We start from the raw sequence: 20,493 nt of genomic DNA on the forward strand, positions 1-20,493 counted from the left end.
GTGGATGGAACCACAAATGATCTGAAGTATGCTATCTAAGATGGGCCAACCCGGGATGCTAATAACGAATAACCTTTCATTATACTACCGTACCTTTTGAATCGGAAAAAAACGTAGACGTAAAAGAAATAATTCAAATTTGAAAAAAAAATATTTCAGCGGGACTATGAGGCACATTTTATCTGATTTTTAACCAAATTATCAAGCTTTTGTGTTCTCATTGATTTAAAATATTGAAAAATTTGTGGGCTGATGATTCGAATATGTATATGGTGCTGGCCATATTAACGTCTGTGATGGTGTTCAGCCTCTTTTTGACCTCTTCATACCGGGTAGCATTATTTCAGTTTCAAAAATCAAGAGAACTATTGTAACTAGTACATGCAAAGGAACCGATGAGTTACTGGATCCAGTTGTATTTTACAATTTGGAGTTTTTCAATCGAGATTTGATTGGCCCAAAAATGGATTGTAACTATTATTCGCACTTACGTGATAACCATTCTTCTGAGCAATGTATGTGCGCATTGAAAAGTAGAAAACAACAGGAAAAACTATCCAAATCATCACAAAAGCATATAATTTTTTCCTTCTTTTCTTGTTTAGCAGATCGCCAGCATCTGTGGCCCATACAATGAGAATGTATCTCTCGATTGCTATTGCAAAAGAAATATTTATCTGAGCCCAGAGAGAAAAAAAATCTGCAGCAAGTCTCACATAATCTCCAGTTAGAGAGAATAATGAATTCGAAACGCCATATTCGTCCATTCGTTTTGGCAAGTTTGCCTCCCTTGAACCAAAAAGGTGCCACCTATTTTGAAAATGATTTCGGAAATTTAACGAGATCTCCTCCTGAACTTTTTTGTATTTCCTAGTCTTGCACGCAGAAAAATATTCAAAAAATTTCAGCTGTAATGAGGGTAAATTTAAACAGAAATTAATTGCTGAGGACCCTAGTTAAAGATACGACAAATAGTTAGAGATAATTAGCATCCTAGAGGATTTTTATGGATCACTTGCCAGTTTTACTTCATTAAAATCAAAGACCACGCTAAAACCTATCCGTACAGAATTCCACGTGTAAATCAGTACTGGGCAATTGTAAACGCAAGTCTCCCATGTAATATATTTTGCTCGCTTTCTCGCTTGAAGTTTGCTTCTTGCAAGCATATTTTAACGGCGCAAAAGACAAATATACAACAATAACGGTGGAGCAGTAACAAGAACAACCTTTAGGGACGAGGGAGATTGGTGGTTCGATCCTCGTGCGGAACTTTATTTTTGCACTTGGCTTGGGCTTGCCAAGCGTTGGCCAAGTCTAACAAAGTCTTAAATGTTATGATCATAGCTCTGAATTGGTACTGATACCTAGACTTGGAATTAGACTTGCCCAGTACTGATATTGACTTGGCGTCAGGTACGGGTAAGTTTTGATAGTTGCTGTTTAGTTGAAAATGTTTCCTGGTTTAGAACTGAATTTTTAATAGCAAAACTCGTAAATTACATGCCTTAAATGATGGTTATTTTTCTGAAAACAATACTTTACACCTATTTTTACTGCTGCTCCAAAGGTGGAAATTTCCAGTCGGCTAAAGTTCCAGCTTCAATCAGTCGGCTAAACATTTAACCGCCGAAGTAGCAGTAACCATTACCATTGGTAAGAAGTATTGTTTTCAGAAAATTAGACGTCAATTTATATACATGTTTTTTGAATTTTATCAGTAAAAAATAAAGAGAAACTTTTTCATCAACTTTTATTGAAACTGAGACGCTATTGCGCTCTTCATGGTAATCGACTTCGAATTCGAATCGCATGCAATCAATATTAAACTTGGACCACAATTTCATCTAATTCCAATCAGGAAAATTCTACAACAGGCTAAAAATTTCAAAATTTTCGACACGAATTAATCTCCAGAGCTCTATTATGTTTTCCAAAGCCAAAATATTTTTAGAATTGTAGGATTTTGAAGTTTGCTAACTGCCCAACTTTACATCAGAGCAAAGTTCCTGGAAATTGGTGGTAGAGCAAATTAGTGCTGAACCTGTTTGTAGACATTCGGGATGCCCAGTGCTATATTATTCCCGAGTTAAGGTGGTCGAAATATGATTCGACAATTTTTTGTGTGGGGGGTATCCCCTCCCAGACGATGAACGCACTATTTCAAATCATGATCTGGCATCAACGACTCATAGTCGCAAAAAGTCTGATATGCACGACCTAATTCGAAAAATAATCGGACTCAACCGAACCGTAGTCCCGCAAAATCTTCCTTAATCGCCATATCTCGGTTAATAAAATTAAGAAAAATTAAATCACAGTAAGAAAAATACCCTCTCATAGTGGCTTCATTTCAAAAATGGGCTTTAAAGTTCGCAACATCGCGAATCACAGTCTGATTACTTCCCTCTCCTAGTTGCAACATTTCGAAAAATAGGCCTAAATGATTGAAACAGTGCGAATCAAAGTTTGACTAATTCCCTCTCTGCTTTTTCTTGAAATAACAATCCTACGTAGAGAAGGAAGAAAGAGTGAACCCAACAATTTTTGTAAAACCCAACTGCCCTTTGTAGATTTTTCAGCAAAATTTTTTTAGTTCGTATTTCTATTAAATTTATGTAAAATCGAATTTTTATTTTTAATTAATAAACAATTTGGGTTTAATGGAAAACGAAGAACTGTGAACAAAGTAAGCAGCTAAATTGAATTCATTTGAACACTTTTCCAGTACGGAGCGCACTTTTTTGTTAAAGTATATCTTAGAGCCCTATATTTAAAAGATTGGAATCTTATTTGAAAGGGAAACAATTTTTACAATGTGGGCAAAGGAAGTTGCAAATGACAGATGTCAAATATGGGGTCCCACAGGCTCCATATTAGAATAAATAAGTTTTTCGAATTACTTCGCAATAACTCTCTCTATTTCGCAGAAATTCGAATCACGCCCAAACTTTTGTCTGGATCGTCTGATCATAGCCAACTTTCGTCAGGATCACCCGATTCAAGCTTCCACCAGTTTGCAAGGAACTAAGCGGAAGCTCTTATTGCATCTTATGCAATTGTGGGATTTGTAGAACACTGTAGAATATGTAGCAAACACATTTTCTTTCATGCAATTCATTTTACTCAAAAACAAGGTCTAACCAGCACAAACTGGGGACAATGTTTTGAGTAAATTGAACTGCCTGAAAAAATATGTGTTTGCTATATTTTCTACAGTGTTCTACATATCCTACAATTGCCTAAGATGCAATTAGAGCTTCTGCTTAGTTTCTTGCAATTTTTCAATTTCGTGGCAGGTCGTATTCAATGAGCTCAATACACCTTGTCATTATCAGCAAAACGATAGCTAAATTCAAAAAGATTTTGTACAGTGCTATATAAATTACAACATATAACCCAAGATGAGGTGCGCGACCCGAGCCAGCCCTAATCAAACTGACTTTGGTCGCGCACGAGGGGTAAAACGAGTCCATTGCACAGAGTCTGGCACCACTGACTACGCTCTGGACAGCTTGATCAGAGCCCCAACCAGAGTCTGGATAGTCTGATCAGAGCGTGGTCTAGGGTCTGCGTAGTTTCGTTGTATTGTTTTGATAGTTTGAAGAAATCTCTTTCCAGCGTCTGTACGGTCTGATCCAAAACATTTCCAGAGGCTGGAAAGTCTGATCAGAACCACGAGTTCCAGCAAAAAATCCAGCCAGTCCCCCGAAAAAACCCCATGGGAATGTTTTTTGAAGAGCACTTCGCAATTTTACTTGATGATTGTCCAAGACCACGCCAAAGACAAAGTTTTGCTAATCGTTGCTGAGCTGAAGACCTTTTTTATTCCAAACTAATTTTTGTTTACTGAAAAACTCAAAAACCATATCCATAAATGACGCAAATATTTTTGAAAAAAATACGATAGAATAATGAGTACTGCTAATTCAACAGTCAAACGTGTCAGTCCGGTTACCGCCAGTGCGTGAAAAAGGTGTTCTGGCACCCCTAGTGCAGGACTGAAGTCGGTATGACACCCCTAGTGCGCAACTCAAGTCTGTCTGATCAGAGTTATTTTTGGTCTGGATCAGCTGACCAGAGCCGATTTTGGTCTGGATAGTCTGATCAGAGCTGGCTTGGGTCGCGAACCTCATCTTGGGAAGCCACTATAGTATCATACTTTGCTGTTAGGTCCTCAATTCAATGATTAAGTTCTTTAAGAATTTGCAGAGTGCTTAGCGTGGGCCAACACAAAGACATCAATTATATCATAATGAATACATAACTATGCCAAGAAACTTGAATTACGGTGTGTAAGTCAATTTGAAAAATCGTTCCGAAAAAAACAATCGTTTTTTAAAAATAAAAACAACTAAAAAATGTTGCAAGCAAAAACCCAATGCTCTGAGAAGTCCTAATGATTAAAGAAAAATTTTGAATTCTTTTGATATCAACTTTGGCTTACAGTGTTCATTCACTGGACAAAGGAACCAATCAACGCAGAAGATGTAGCCAATAATATTTTTGGTAGAAACGACTACAAACAGAACAACTACAAAGGTTACAAACTGAAGCATCTAAGCTAAGTAAAACTATTGTTGAAAAGATCAACGAACTGAAATGCTAACAAATGGCCGTAGAAAATGTAACCAGAGGCAAAAAGTACAGGACCGATACTACCGAAAAAACAACGTATTAATCGCTAAAAACCCATTTGATGCTTCAAGTATACTGGTATGTTATTCTCGAGACAATGCAATTTTTGATAAATGTCTTGGAGTGTACCAGGAGAGACCCAGCAAGAAAGCTTTGAATATTTTAGCGGACCCACTGAAGTATAACAACATAACTACAGTTATTTGAAAGTTCATCTATCTATTCCAAAAGAAATATTTAGAAAAAGACGAGATTTTTGAAACAGTAAAGACGTAACCAATGGAACCTATATTTATTTGAACAAGCCACTTCCCGAGTGCAAGGCACAAATCAAAAGAGAAATTACAAAACGCGATTTAACTACAACAACACACAGGAAATTTCATTTCATTCGGTTGAGAGAAATAAAAGAATTAGACAAGCATACAACCAGATCCCCACAGCATAACAACAAAAATAGTAAAAGAAAGTTAAAAACTGGATAACAAATATGAAACAATGAAACAGATTCATCTTTTTGCTTTCTTTTAAACGTTCTTTCTGTTTTCGCTATTCAAAATTTACCTTCATGTTCAGTCGGAAGAAAACTTTTTTCGCTCAGGACTCCACAATTTTGTATAACACATGACGCTGCAGAAAACCACCAGTTAGTTGAGCTCTCTGCTTATCATTATTCTTTTTCTTAACTCCTCTTGTTATTTTTGCATGCCATCTTTTTGGTCTGTGATACCCAGAGTCTTTCGAAAAGACAGTAATCAAAGTAGGGTAAATTTGTGATAATCGATTTTTTCGCTTGTGATTATCAAAGAATTGGATTCTTTTTGATGCTACTGGTCTGCTGAAAGTCTGTTTTTGCATCATACTGAAACGTTCGTTTATCATTTTTTTTAAATTTGAACCAGTTATATTGTTTTACATTAAGCTGTGAATAGAGACCAAATCAAGCTTTTAAACATTCGATCACTAACCAAAAAATTTGATGTTCTAAAAGTTTTGCTGAAAGTTAAACCTACACGAGAAACCATTGACAAAAACTCTCAGGGACTTTTATAACAAAAAATCATTGTTCCTAGACAATCACAGATCTCTTTTGAGCATGAACAAAAAAATTGCGGGCGGGGTTGCATTTTTATCAAAAAAAATCTTCAAACGGAATTTCTCATCTCAAGTACTTTGAAAGGACTTCAAGCACTACTTGTGAGAGTTGGTAAAGAGTATCACCTATTTAAGTTTCAAATGGATGACTCCAAAACCAGTTAACACAGAGAAGTTCAAAAAACGAAAGTTTTTTATAGTTTGGTGAAAAGAACAGCACTCTTTAAGAACCGTGCTGTAACTTTATTACCATTTTTTTCTACAACAGTCAAAAACGAGACACATTGAAGGATTACATGAGAGCAGGTTGTATTAAGATAATTGATAAAAACTCTGTTATTCGAGAAACTAAACGCTCAAGAGAAAACTTGCACGGTCCTACTGCAATTATAAATCAAAAGTAAAAGGCTGATAAAACAGAAAAAAATAGAATGTTCAGAAAAGGTATGCGACCAAAAACAATTGAACGCAGAGAAAAAGAAAATACTAAAAACAACATGCGAAAAGTAAGCGGAAGACGAATGTAAAAATGAAACAGATCTTTCAAAACAATAATAGGAAAACGTGCAGCAGAATTTTTTTTGAATTCATTGGAAAAATTTAGTAGAGAAAAATTACTTAATCTCAATCAACATCAAATAAACGATTTGGATCATTTTGTTCGAACAATTGATAAAAATTTGTTAAAAGAGTTTAGACCAAAATAAAGGTTCTTCAAAAATCAACAATTTTAATATAGTTTCATGATACCAACGAACGGAAAAGAAGTGCTTAGAATCAACCAGGAATCTAATTTATTGAAGACTATATTGATCTAAACGGCATCTTTATGACATCTGTAGCAACTTCAATTTCCCACTACCTATCCGGCTATTTAACACATGTTTTCAAGAAGGCAGTTTTCCAAAATCGCTAAAAATTAGCGTCAGTAATCCTCCTACGTAAGAGAAAGAAGAAAGAGTGAACCCAACAATTTTGGTCAAATATCTCTCTTAACAACCCACTGTAATTTTTTACAGAGTTTTTTCTAATAGAATTTTAGAATTTTTTTAAATTTTAATTAACAAACAATTTGGTTATAAGGGAAAAAGGAGAACTGTGAACACAGTAAGCAGCTAAGTTGAATTCATTCAACCATCATACTTTTCCAGCACAATGCGCATTTTTTTCTCAAAGTATATGTTAGGGTCCTGTATGTAAAACATTAGAATCTTTTGTGAAAAAAGGAAACAATTTTTACAATGCGGGCTAAGGAGTTTGCAAATCATAGAAGTCAAAATTGGCTCCATATTATCTCCCATTCCCTTCATTGTTTAAATAAATGATCCGAAAAGGGACACATTGTACCTGAACATCTTTTTTTGCCAAAGTTACCGAAATTTGCGCTAAACTAAACAAAAGAAATACTCGTCTTGAACATCAACAGATTTTATCCCAAACAAAGTACGGGATAAAAATGACTAAACTTACATCAAAACGGCCAAATGTAAAACCTACATTAGTATAAAGCACTAGATCAGGAATGTATTTACAGTGAAAAAAAACCATTGAAAATCTTTTTCTTAAATTGCTGTGCCTCACGATGGAGAAAAAATTAGATCTTAGATATCACTTGAGACGCTTAGAAAACTAATCGGTATAATTTTGTGGACTTTTTAATATCTCTTTTACCTTTTACTTATAAAAATTGGTTTTCTATTTTTTCATGTTATTATTCACTGGACAAAAAATCAGCCAACGCAGAGGCTGCGGCCAGTGGTATTGTAAGTACAAACGAACTCTCAATTATCCCAACAACAATAATTACAAACCGAAGTATCTAAGCTTCGTAGATTTTTTGTTGAACATGCTCCAAACGTACAGGATCCTCCTTTCGAAACAGCAGAAACCTTGATAATTTTCTATTTTTCTTGGATTGTACATGAAGAGAATATGCCTACTGTTAATTGCAAGTTAAGCTATCGAATCCAAAAGAAATTTTCAAGAAAAGACCAGCTTTACGCAACAAGAACAACGTAATCAATGGAAACTATATCTACTCGAACAAGCCACTTCCAGTGTGCGGGCCAGAATTCAAGAAAATTTTTTGAAACGCGAACTAAAACAAATTATAAAATCAAAAATTTTATTTTGTTCGATTGAGAGAAATATTAGAATTTTACAAGTTTATAACCAAAAATGATAAAAGATTGTTGAGAACTGGAATACAACTCTGAAACATTGAACCATATTCATCTTTTTTGCTTTGTGTTTAAATGGTCTTTATGTTCTCGCTATTAAAAATTCGCTTCATGTTCAATTTGAAGAAAATTTTTTTGCTTATGATTCTAAAAATTTGTATATTACATGACTCTGCAGAAAACCACTAGTTAGTTGATCTTTCTGCTTAGTAATATTCTCTGTTCTTTACACTGTTCGTAATTTTTGCAACTCGTCTATTCGGACTGGGATATCCGCACTTATTATAATTTGGAGAGATTCAAATTTTACTCAAATCATTTTTGGTCTGATATCTTCGATGAAGCAGGCGGTGAAAAATAAAAAACCATCACTCATGGGTTGACAGCCAATTGAAACAAAAATGCAAAAAGAATAGAAAGTTCAGAAAAGTTTAAACAAAAAGGAACTGAAACCCAAAGATAAAAGTACAAAGATCAATGTAAGCCGACAGTAAGTTAAGCAAAAACGACACCTGACGGAAAAATTTGGAAATACAGTTTAAACAAATTGAGTGTTCTTTATGAATCAACAATTTTAAAATGTTAATGCTACCAACGAACGGTAACGAAGTGCTTAGAGTCATTCAGTGTACTAAGTTAAAATATATTGAAGACTATATGGATATGAAATACACTTTTAAGAAAACAGTAGCAGCTTCAATTGCCTACTACATATCCAGCTAATTATTACATGTCCTAAAAAAGGCAGTTGTCTAGACTCATTCCCACCTGCCTTCATTGTTTACTTAAATGATCGCAAAACAAACAGCTCGTATTTGCACAGTATTTTTTTTCTAAAAATACCGCAGTTTGGACTGAAATTAAACAAAGCAAATGCTCATTATGACCGTCAACAGTTTTCCCAAACAATAAACTTAATAGTAATGTTGACTTCAAAACTGAGATTAAATACGACAGAAAAATTGAACGGAAAACCCCTTGAGGGTCTAATTTCTCTTAAATACCGGGGCACAAAAGTTGACAAAAGAAATATTTTGCAGAACACTTGGAACTCGTCGACGCTACATTGGTACTGTTTTTTGGACTGTTTAACAAAAGGAGTAAAATTTTAAATCACAGCCAATTGATCAAAATCTTCATTACTAGTGGTCATTACCTTTGGTACAAAACATGATTCTAGTCTCTGGGACTGCCAGTAGTGATACGATGCAGAAAATTGAGAAAAAAATTTTAAAAATTGAGGTTATTTTTCTTTATTCAAAAGTTTGACTAAATTTCACTCATCAAAGAGAAAAGCAAAAAATTTTGCGCTCAGGAGCTAAGGGTTTAATCTGAAACAGTCGGTCGGAAAAAGTCAAATATGCTTGTCAAACTGGAATCTGATTTTGTGACAAAAGGTGAAAGAAATTAGCAGACCCCAGAAAAATGTTGCCACCGAAATGCTAGAAAAGTATTTTCTGCTGAATGAACATTTCACAAGACTATTTTTTGGAGTAAATTAGATGGTTTTATCGTGAAAAACTTTCCAATTTCAGAATCGTTTTATTTAAGGCAACCCTCTGTTGTTCGCACGAGTTTTAATTTTGACCTCCACTGCAAAACTTTGAACTAAATTTCAAAACATTTCTGTTCGGATATTAAGACGCCTAAAAACGGACCTTATGGTATGATGGCGATCACTCTGGTTCTCTGCCTTTATCACACTGCTTGTGATTTTTGAGGGTAGTCTTTTCGGATTGTGGTATGCACAGTCTTTCGAACAGACAGTGGTTAAAGAATAGCAAGTTTTTGATAACTGTTTTCTTCTTGCTGTTATTGCAGTAGAAATGGATTCCATTTGATGCTACTGATGTCGGAAAGTCTGGGTTGGCTTCATATTTAAATGTTCTTTAAGTTTTTTTTTAAATATAAATCATTTGAAATTTTTTAATTTAATCTGTGACTAGCAGCCTGGATAGCTAGTTATATAATCAGTTGAGATTTCGTCTATTCTCAAAGAATAAGCTGAAAGGTTTCCAAATCGTGCTTCAAAACTTTCGATCACAAACCAAAATTTTGAAGAACTGAAAGTGTTGCTAGAAAGCCTAAAGGAGAAACCAGCGGATCTCCGGCCAACAGAATCAATTCTCAAGGACTTTTACAACACAAAATCATTGTTCCTAGACGATTATAGACATAATCCTGCTCTTATAATAATCTCTTGAAAATAATCAAAAAAGAGGGGGCTGGGTTGCAACTTTTTACCAAAAAATCTTTACAAGGAATTGGTTCGATCAAATACCATGAACGGACTTCCGGCGCTGACTATGAGAGTTGCTGGAACTCTCGAGAGTATCATTTTTGTTACTTTCACATAGATTTAAATCAGGTTGCAAGAAGATAATTGATGAAAATTATTTTACGCGAGAAACTGCACCCACAAAATCAAACTTGCTTGTTCTTATTGCAATTATACAGCAAAATAAAAGTAAAAAACTTGAAGATATGATCATTACCTTTTTCTGATAATTTCCAATAAATTCGATACAAAAATAAATACTATCAGAGCTAGGTTGATAGCCCAAACGAAACTGCTAAAAAGAATAAAAAGTTAAAATAAAATATGCAATTAAAACCAATTGAACCCAAAGACAAAGAAAAGTACTAAAAACAACGCACAAAACTTAAGCAGAAGACAAAAGTAAAAATGAAACAGATCTATCAAAAAAATAAAAAAACATGCATCAAATTCAAGCGAAAAAGCTTGAGAAAAATAACATTATCTTAATCCACATCTAAAAAACAATTTTTATCATTTATTTCAATCAATTGGTAAAAATTCGAAAAAAAACGAGTGGAGACGAATTGAGTGTTCTTTAAGAATCAACAATTTCAATATTGGTTTATGCTACCTACGAACGGAAAAGAAGCTCTTAGTGTCATTCACGATTCTAAGTTAAAATGTTGTTGAGACCAAATGGATCTGAGCTACAACTTTATGAAGTTTGTAGCAGCTTCAAGTGCCCACTACCTATCCTGCCATATAACACACGTCTTAAGGAAGGTAGTCTTCCAGAATCACTGACGATAACATCATTAACATCCCTAAATTAAGAAGAAGGGATAAATGAACCCAACAGTTTTCGTCCATTACCTCTCTTTCTTCCAAAACCACCCATTGTAAATTTATATACAAAATTTTCTAATTCGCATTCTTTTACTGTTAGTGGAAATTGAAAAAAAAACAATTTGGTTTTAAGAGAGAAAGAGGAACAGCTCATACGAACAGCACGCTTTCCCACTAGGGAACCAATTTTTGCATATTTTCAAGTTTTCGTAAATTCTTCAACACCATTGAGCGAATGGTACTGCTTCAAAGCTGTAAAAAATAAAGATAAGGTGTCCTGTATATAAAAATTTAGAAGCGTATTAGAAATATAGGAACAAAAAATCCTACAATCTGGACAAAGGAGGTCATAATTGACAGTAGTCCAAATCGGGGTACCACAGGCTCCATATTAGTCTCATTTCCCCTTAATGTTTCATAAATGATCTGAAAATAAACAGCCAGAAAATAATTGTTATTTTTTGCCGAAATTACTGCAGTTTTCACTAAGTTTTACAAAGCAAATGAACGTCAACATATAGTATCCAAAAAAACCGGGTTTTAATTGATAAACTTACATATGGAACGGATAGAACTACTACCAACTTTAAGATTAAGTACGACAGAAGAAATTTCTTAAGAAGAACGGAAAACGCTTTGAAAATATAATTTGTTTTAAATACCTTAGCATAACTATTGACAAAAAATATAGGTTTTAGAGAGCACTTGCAACGCCAAAAGCAATTTGATTCAATTTGGGCTCTTTGTTTTAAAAAAGAGAGACACCATATAACTAAAAGCCAGTTGATCAAAATGTTCATTAATTGTGTTAAACCAGTGGTACAATACGGGATCCTAATCTGTGGGACAGCCAGCAGAGATACAATGCAGAAAATTGAAAAAATATAATTAGAAAACTGAGGGTAATATTTCTTATTCAAAAGTTTGACTGAGTTTCTCTCATCAGAGAGAAATTCGAAAATGTTTGTGTTCAGGAGCAAAGCTTTTCAACTACAAAGTTTTCAAGTTGATGATTAAATGCATAAGACGCAAAAAACTTTTTAAAGGACACCAGTTACTTCAGTTAAACAAAATAAACTGTCAAAACATTGCTTCAGCAAAAATAAAAAAAATTATTGAAAGCTGTTCTTTTTTGATCATTTTTTTTCGATGACAATTGTCAAATAGAATCGAAACTTTCTTAATCGTTTTTGTCGAACTAGAAACTGATTTTGTAACGAAAGCAAAAACATTAGCAGACCAGGGAAAAAATTGCCCACAAAAAGCTAGAAACGGGTTTTCTAGTGATTGAGCAACTCACCAGAATAATTTTTTGATTTCAGATTGAATACTTTTTTTAAAGCTTTTCTTATTTCAGAAACGTTTTAATTAAGGCTTTCTCTGCTTTTCACACTCGTTTTAACATTGATATCCACCGGATAACTTTTAAAAAAATTTCACAATATTTCTGTTCCGATTATGAGACGCCTGAAAGTGGATATGGAATATTGGTTATTTCTCTTGTGCTCTGTTTCTATAAGGTTTCATCAGGTGCGTAAGTGCTCTATTGGTTCTTTAAATACCCTAGCAAACAATCTTTCCTTTTTAATAGCAACTGATGGAACCTGAATTTTGTGCGCTAAAAGAAAAGCTTCACCCCGGTTGAGGTGTCACCGCCATTCAACGAAAAATTTTCTAAGATCAGCGGTGAAGGCGGTGAAATTACATAAATCAGGCGGTGAATGCGGTGAAAAAAGTTTTTTTCGCCTGGTGGCGGTGAAATTAGATAATTTCACCGCTGAGTTTAGCGGTGAAATTACATAAACTCACCGCTTTGAAAAAATTGTCCAAATTACATAATATGCGGTGATTGCAGTGAATTTGGTGAATTTACATAAAATCACCGCCTGTCGAATTGTTCAGCTTATATCAATTCGTCGCTTAGGAAAAAACGTTAAAAATGTGTGAGATCAGCAGTGAATGCGGTGAAGTTACATAAATTCAGCGCTTAATTGTACTTTTTAGACTTTTGTAATTTCTTACCTACTTGTGGGTACTTTGAAGCTGTGATTTTTTGTAGAATCAACGCAAAAAATTGGATAAATTTGTTAAGCGGTAAAATTTGTTTTTTTTTCACTGCAATTTTTGTACATAGTTTTGCTGTGAAATTCGGAGAAAGCGGTGAATTTATGTAAGTTAACCGCTAAAGTAAGCGTTGAACTTACAAAAATTTACCACAATTCACGGCTAAAATATGTAATTTCACCGCTATATTAATCGGTGAAATTACATACTCTAGCGGTGAACTTTTGTGGTGAACTTTTGTAAGTTCACCGATTACTCTAGCGGTAAGCTTACATATTTTCACCACATACTCCGCATTTCACCGCAAAATTGTGTACAAAACTTGCGGTGAAAAAAATCAATTTTTTTCCGTTTATCTTACATATTTTTCCTCGGCGGCGTTTTCTTGTGACGCCTAAACAGGGAAACTTTAGTAGTGCTCAAATTTAATAGTAAAAAAGTCGAAAACAAAGCTATCACACATTCTTCTGAAGTGAGACACCTTTCAATCCAAGTCAAATGACACAAGAAGTTCCAGTTGGGGTGTTGATTGAAGGACCTGATACGTATTTTAATTATTCAGCTGGCTTTGGTACATTGGTAAAAAAATGAAACTGAATCGATTGTTAAAAATTACGACTTTTGGAATAATTTTGATATACCTCGCCAGCACCATCGAACGTGTGCCCTTATGATTCATTAACTGCAGGCATCAATAAAAATTTTGGATCTTTTCAACAATTGCCCCCCCTTTTGCAAAAGGGGGGGCTATTCTTGAATAGAATTTAAGCGAGCTATTTATTAACCAATCAGAGACGACTAATAACTTTCCACGCATGCACATACTATTAAATTGAATAGAATAAAATACACCGTGGTATAGCAATTAGCCGAACCGGAATACAAAGCGAAAAGAATTTCCGACTGGCGGGTCGGTGGGCGCGCTTCGCGCGCGTCGCGGCTTCGCCGCGATAACCGACCCGCGATTTCCGGATTACATCCCACAGCGCATGAGAGGCATGGCCGTGAACAGCGGTCCACAATTGCGCTTAAACTAATTTTCGGCTATCTAAAGTGTAGGCCACGTAATATTGTGGTAAAGTATAGCACAAAAGGGGAGGCGATTCTCTACTAGGTACCAAAGGGGGGGGGGGCAATTGTTGAAAAGATCCAAAATTTTAAACCTCATCCTAATTGCATTGAAATGAGGGCGATGCTGATCGTTAATTAAAGGCAGCAAAGCTACTTTTTCAAATATACAAATACAGAAATTTAATAAAAAAACAGCAAAGAGTTTTTATATATACAAAAGCAACACTACCAGGATGAAATTTAAAGGCAGTTGGCGAACTATATGACCAAACCAAAACCGCGAAGCCAAAAGCCATGTTAGATTTTGGTATATCTAACATTTTGAGCTTCACGAAAAGTTCCCTGCATAATTGTTAATTTGGTTGTCTGATAAACAGACACTCACAATTTTGTGACAGGTTTCAGGCAAAAAAGTAAAGGTCCTCCAGGGTTACCCACCTGTTACAAAGTTTCGAAAACTTACAAACTGCTAAACGGTGCCTAAAAGAACCGATTGAAATTAAAATCGCCCAGCATGAGAAACAACAATAAAACGATTGAAAATGAATTGTATAATTCCAGTGAAGAACCCGTTTTTTCATGCTGAGTGAAATCTTCATTATTATTTCTTCTATCTTTGATCAAAACAATTAGAAGCAAAATATTTGGGCAAGCCGGTTAAAAGTCAAACTACAACAATCAAGATCTAACTCTTTCAAGATTTTTTCAAGATCAACTACTGGTTTTCGTTCTGATTTTTTAATAGTGCATTAATCCGTTATGATTTGTGTGGTATTATTTTTTCTTTTTGGGCTAATTTTTCTGAGTGTTCTGCTGTTTTGTGAGGGGACATTTTCTAATATGAGACAATTTTTCCCCCGACTGTTTTGTTGGGGACTATTTTTACAACATAGCTGTGATACAATTTTTCACTCTGCATATAATTAGCAAACAGGAGTTGCAAATTTCAAGGCATTCACAAGATCAACAAAATCTCCAGATCAATTCCAATTAAATATTCACAGCGTTGAGTATATTTTGCACCAAATTATGCAGGAAATGGCCGGAGTTTTGGAAAAAAAACTCAGTTTTTTAAAACCATCTGACATCTTGACCCCGGCAACTCAATTAATTAAGGATCAATTATTGTTTGGATCGCTGTAACCGCCACACTGCAATATAAATTTGGGCTTGAATTACCTGATCCGTTTTTATTGAAATATATTTATTTTATTTAAATTTTCTTTCTCTTTCTCACTGTTCTTATTTTTCGCAAAAAAATACATCAATTGATTTCAACAATAGAAAAGCTGAACAATTTATACTCGTCTTTAACATTGTCCGGAAAATAGAACCCACCGTAAAAACAGAAAGCAAGTACTGCTGCAGCCGAATTCATTATGTAATGATAAAAGTTCAAAGCGCCAGAGATGATCAGATCCAAGAAAGACTGCAGAGTGATGAGAAAGAAGTCGAACGAATGAAGTTCTTTCCGACTGTATACAGTTGAAATGAAGTATGCGTTGATCAATATAGTTAACACACACAATGGTCCCTAAAAAGTATAAACCAACCATTATTTCTTTTGTCCATTTGATCAATAATGTTAACACACACAATGGTCCCTAAAAAGTATAAACCAAAAAATTATTTCTTTTGGCCATTTGATCAATAATGTTAACACACACAATGGTCCCTAAAAAGTATAAACCAAGAATTATTTCTTTTGTCCATTTGATCAGTATAGTTAACACACACAATGGTCACTAAAAAGTATAAACCTAAAATTATTTCTTTTGTCCATTTGATCAATAATGTTAACACACACAATGGTCCCTAAAAAGTATAAACCAAGAATTATTTCTTTTGTCCATTTGATCAATATAGTTAACACACACAATGGTCACTAAAAAGTATAAACCTATAATTAATTCTTTTGTCCATTTGATCAATATAGTTAACACACACAATGGTCCCTAAAAAGTATAAACCTAAAATTATTTCTTTTGTCCATTTGATCAATATTATTAACACACACAATGGTCCCTAAAAAGTATAAACCTAAAATTATTTCTTTTGTCCATTTGATCAATATAGTTAACACACACAATGGTCACTAAAAAGTATAAACCTAAAATTATTTCTTTTGTCCATTTAATCAATATAGTTAACACACAAAATGGTCCCTAAAAAGTATATACCTATAATTACTTCTTTTGTCCATTTGATCAATATAGTTAACACAAACAATGGTCCCGAAAAAGTATAAACCTAAAATTATTTCTTTTGTCCATTTGATCAATATTGTTAACACACACAATGGTCCCTAAAAAGTATAAACCTAAAATTATTTCTTTTGTCCATTTGATCAATATAGTTAACACACACAATGGTCACTAAAAAGTATAAACCTAAAATTATTTCTTTTGTCCATTTGATCAATATAGTTAACACACACAATGGTCACTAAAAAGTATAAACCTAAAATTATTTCTTTTGTCCATTTAATCAATATAGTTAACACACACAATGGTCCCTAAAAAGTATATACCTATAATTATTTCTTTTGTCCATTTGATCAATATAGTTAACACACACAATGGTCCCTAAAAAGTATAAACCTAAAATTATTTCTTTTGTCCATTTGATCAACATTGTTAACACACACAATGGTCCCTAAAAAGTATAAACCTAAAATTATTTCTTTTGTCCATTTGATCAATATAGTTAACACACACAATGGTCACTAAAAAGTATAAACCTAAAATTATTTCTTTTGTCCATTTGATCAATATAGTTAACACACACAATGGTCACTAAAAAGTATAAACCTATAATTAATTCTTTTGTCCATTTGATCAATATAGTTAACACACACAATGGTCCCTAAAAAGTATAAACCTAAAATTATTTCTTTTGTCCATTTGATCAATATTGTTAACACACACAATGGTCCCTAAAAAGTATAAACCAACAGTTATTTCTTTTGTCCATTTGACCAATATTGTTAACACACACAATGGTCCCTAAAAAGTATAAACCTAAAATTATTTTTTTGTCTATTTGATCAAAATTGTTAACGCACACAATGCTCCCTAAAAAGCATAAACCTAAAATCATTTCTTTTGTCCATTTGATCAATATTGTTAACACACACAATGGTCCCTAAAAAGTATAAACCTAAAATTATTTCTTTTGTCCATTTAATCAATATAGTTAACACACACAATGGTCCCTAAAAAGTATAAACCTAAAATTATTTTTTTGTCTATTTGATCAAAATTGTTAACACACACAATGCTCCCTAAAAAGCATAAACCTAAAATCATTTCTTTTGTCCATTTGATCAATATTGTTAACACACACAATGGTCCCTAAAAAGTATAAACCTAAAATTATTTCTTTTGTCCATTTAATCAATATAGTTAACACACACAATGGTCCCTAAAAAGTATAAACATAAAATTATTCCTTTTGTCCATTTAATCAATATAGTTAACACACACAATGGTCCCTAAAAAGTATATACCTATAATTATTTCTTTTGTCCATTTGATCAATATTGTTAACACACACAATGGTCCCTAAAAAGAATAAACCTAAAATTATTTCTTTTGTCGATTTAATCAATATAGTTAACACACACAATGGTCCCTAAAAAGTATAAACCTAAAATTATTTCTTTTGTCCATTTAATCAATATAGTTAACACACACAATGGTCCCTAAAAAGTATATACCTATAATTATTTCTTTTGTCCATTTGATCAATATAGTTAACACAAACAATGGTCCCGAAAAAGTATAAACCTAAAATTATTTCTTTTGTCCATTTGATCAATATACTTAACACACACAATGGTCCCTAAAATGTATAATCCTAAAATTATTTCTTTTGTCCATTTGATCAATATAGTTAACACACACAATGGTCCCTAAAAAGTATAAACCTAAAATTATTTCTTTTGCCCATTTAATCAATATAGTTAACTTACACAATGGTCCCTAAAAATATAAACCTAAAATTATTTCTTTTGTCCATTTGATCAATATAGTTAACACAAACAATGGTCCCGAAAAAGTATAAACAAAAAATTATTTCTTTTGTCCATTTGATCAATATAGTTAACACACAAAATGGTCCCGAAAACGTACAAACCTAAAATTATTTCTTTTGTCCATTTGATCAATATACTTAACACGCACAATGTCCCTAAAAAGTATAAACCTAAAATTATTTCTTTTGTCCATTTGATCAATATAGTTAACACAAACAATGGTCCCGAAAAAGTACAAACCTAAAATTATTTCTTTTGTCCATTTGATCAATATACTTAACACACACAATGTCCCTAAAATGTATAAACCTAAAATTTTTTCTTTTGTCCATTTGGTCAATATATTTAACACACACAATGGTCCCTAAAAACTATAAACCTAAAATTATTTCTTTTGTCCATTTAATCAATTTAGTTAACACACAATGGTCTCTAAAAAGTATAAACCTAAAATTAGTTCTTTTGTCCATTTATTCAATATAGTTAACACACACAATGGTCCCTAAAAAGTATCAACCAAAAATTATTTCTTTTGTCAAATTGACCAACATAGTTAACACACACAATGGTCCCTAAACAGTAAAAACCTAAAAAATAATTCTTTTGTCCATTTGATCAATATTGTTAACACACACAATGGTCCCTACAAAGTATAAACTTAAAATTATTTCTTTTGTCCATTTAATCAATATAGTTAACGCACACATTGGTCCCTAAAAAGTATATACCTATAATTATTTCTTTTGTCCATTTGATCAATATAGTTAACACAAACAATGGTCCCGAAAAAGTATAAACCTAAAATTATTTCTTTTGTCCATTTGATCAATATAATTAACACACACAATGGTCCCTGAAATGTATAAACCTAAAATTATTTCTTTTGTCCATTTGATCAATATAATTAACACACACAATGGTCCCTAAAAAGTATAAACCTAATATTATTTCTTTTGACCATTTAATCAATATAGTTAACACACACAATGGTCCCTAAAAATATAAACCTAAATTTATTTTGTTTTGTCCATTTGATCAATATAGTTAACACAAACAATGGTCCCGAAAAAGTATAAACAAAAAATTTTTTCTTTTGTCCATTTGATCAATATAGTTAACACACACAATGGTCCCGAAAAAGTACAAACCTAAAATTATTTCTTTTGTCCATTTGATCAATATACTTAACACACACAATGTCCCTAAAAAGTATAAACCTAAAATTATTTCTTTTGTCCATTTGATCAATATAGTTAACACAAACAATGGTCCCGAAAAAGTACAAACCTAAAATTATTTCTTTTGTCCATTTGATCACTATACTTAACACACACAATGTCCCTAAAATGTATAAACCTAAAATTATTTCTTTTGTCCATTTGATCACTATAGTTAACACACACAATGGTCCCTAAAAACAATAAACCTAAAATTATTTCTTTTGTCCATTTAATCAATATAGTTAACACACACAATGGTCTCTAAAAAATATAAACCTAAATTAGTTCTTTTGTCCATTTATTCAATATAGTTAACACACACAATGGTCCCTAAAAAGTATCAACCAAAAATTATTTCTTTTGTCAAATTGACCAATATAGTTAACACACACAATGGTCCCTAAACAGTATAAACCTAAAAATTAATTCTTTTGTCCATTTGATCAATTTTGTTAACACACATAATGGTCCCTAAAAAGAATAAACTTAAAATTATTTCTTTTGTCCATTTAATCAATATAGTTAACACACACAATGGTCCCTAAAAAGAATAAACCTAAAATTATTTCTTTTGTTCATTTGATCAATATACTTAACACACACAATGATCCCTAAAATGTATAAACCTAAAATTAATTCTTTTGTCCATTTGATCAATATTGTTAACACACACAATGGTCCCTAAAAAGTATACACCTAAAATTTTTTCTTTTGTCCATTTGATCAATATAGTTAACAAAAACAATGGTCCCGAAAAAGTATAAACCTAAAATTATTTCTTTTGTCCATTTGATCAATATAGTTAACACACACAATGGTCCCTAAAAACAATAAACCTAAAATTATTTCTTTTGTCCATTTAATCAATATAGTTAACACACACAATGGTCTCTAAAAAATATAAACCTAAATTAGTTCTTTTGTCCATTTATTCAATATAGTTAACACACACAATGGTCCCTAAAAAGTATCAACCAAAAATTATTTCTTTTGTCAAATTGACCAATATAGTTAACACACACAATGGTCCCTAAACAGTATAAACCTAAAAATTAATTCTTTTGTCCATTTGATCAATTTTGT

General features: G+C 32.8%; 1 protein-coding gene across 1 annotated transcript in view; it reads right to left on the reverse strand.

Moving 5' to 3' along the window:
* Positions 1 to 437: 437 nt before the first annotated feature.
* Positions 438 to 20,493, reverse strand: part of LOC142349713 (uncharacterized) — a 59,270-nt gene continuing 39,214 nt past the window's right edge. The window contains exons 2-4 of the mRNA XM_075401446.1: positions 15,459 to 15,688; positions 13,565 to 13,621; positions 438 to 789 (exon numbers count right to left, since the gene is read on the reverse strand). Of these exons, the coding sequence (XP_075257561.1) occupies positions 438 to 789; positions 13,565 to 13,621; positions 15,459 to 15,688 (639 nt within the window). The remainder of the gene's footprint in view (positions 790 to 13,564; positions 13,622 to 15,458; positions 15,689 to 20,493) is intronic.

The sequence above is a fragment of the Convolutriloba macropyga genome, chromosome 11, assembly GCF_964194025.1.
Source record: "Convolutriloba macropyga chromosome 11, txConMacr16.3, whole genome shotgun sequence".
NCBI classification, from domain to species: Eukaryota; Metazoa; Xenacoelomorpha; order Acoela; family Convolutidae; genus Convolutriloba; species Convolutriloba macropyga.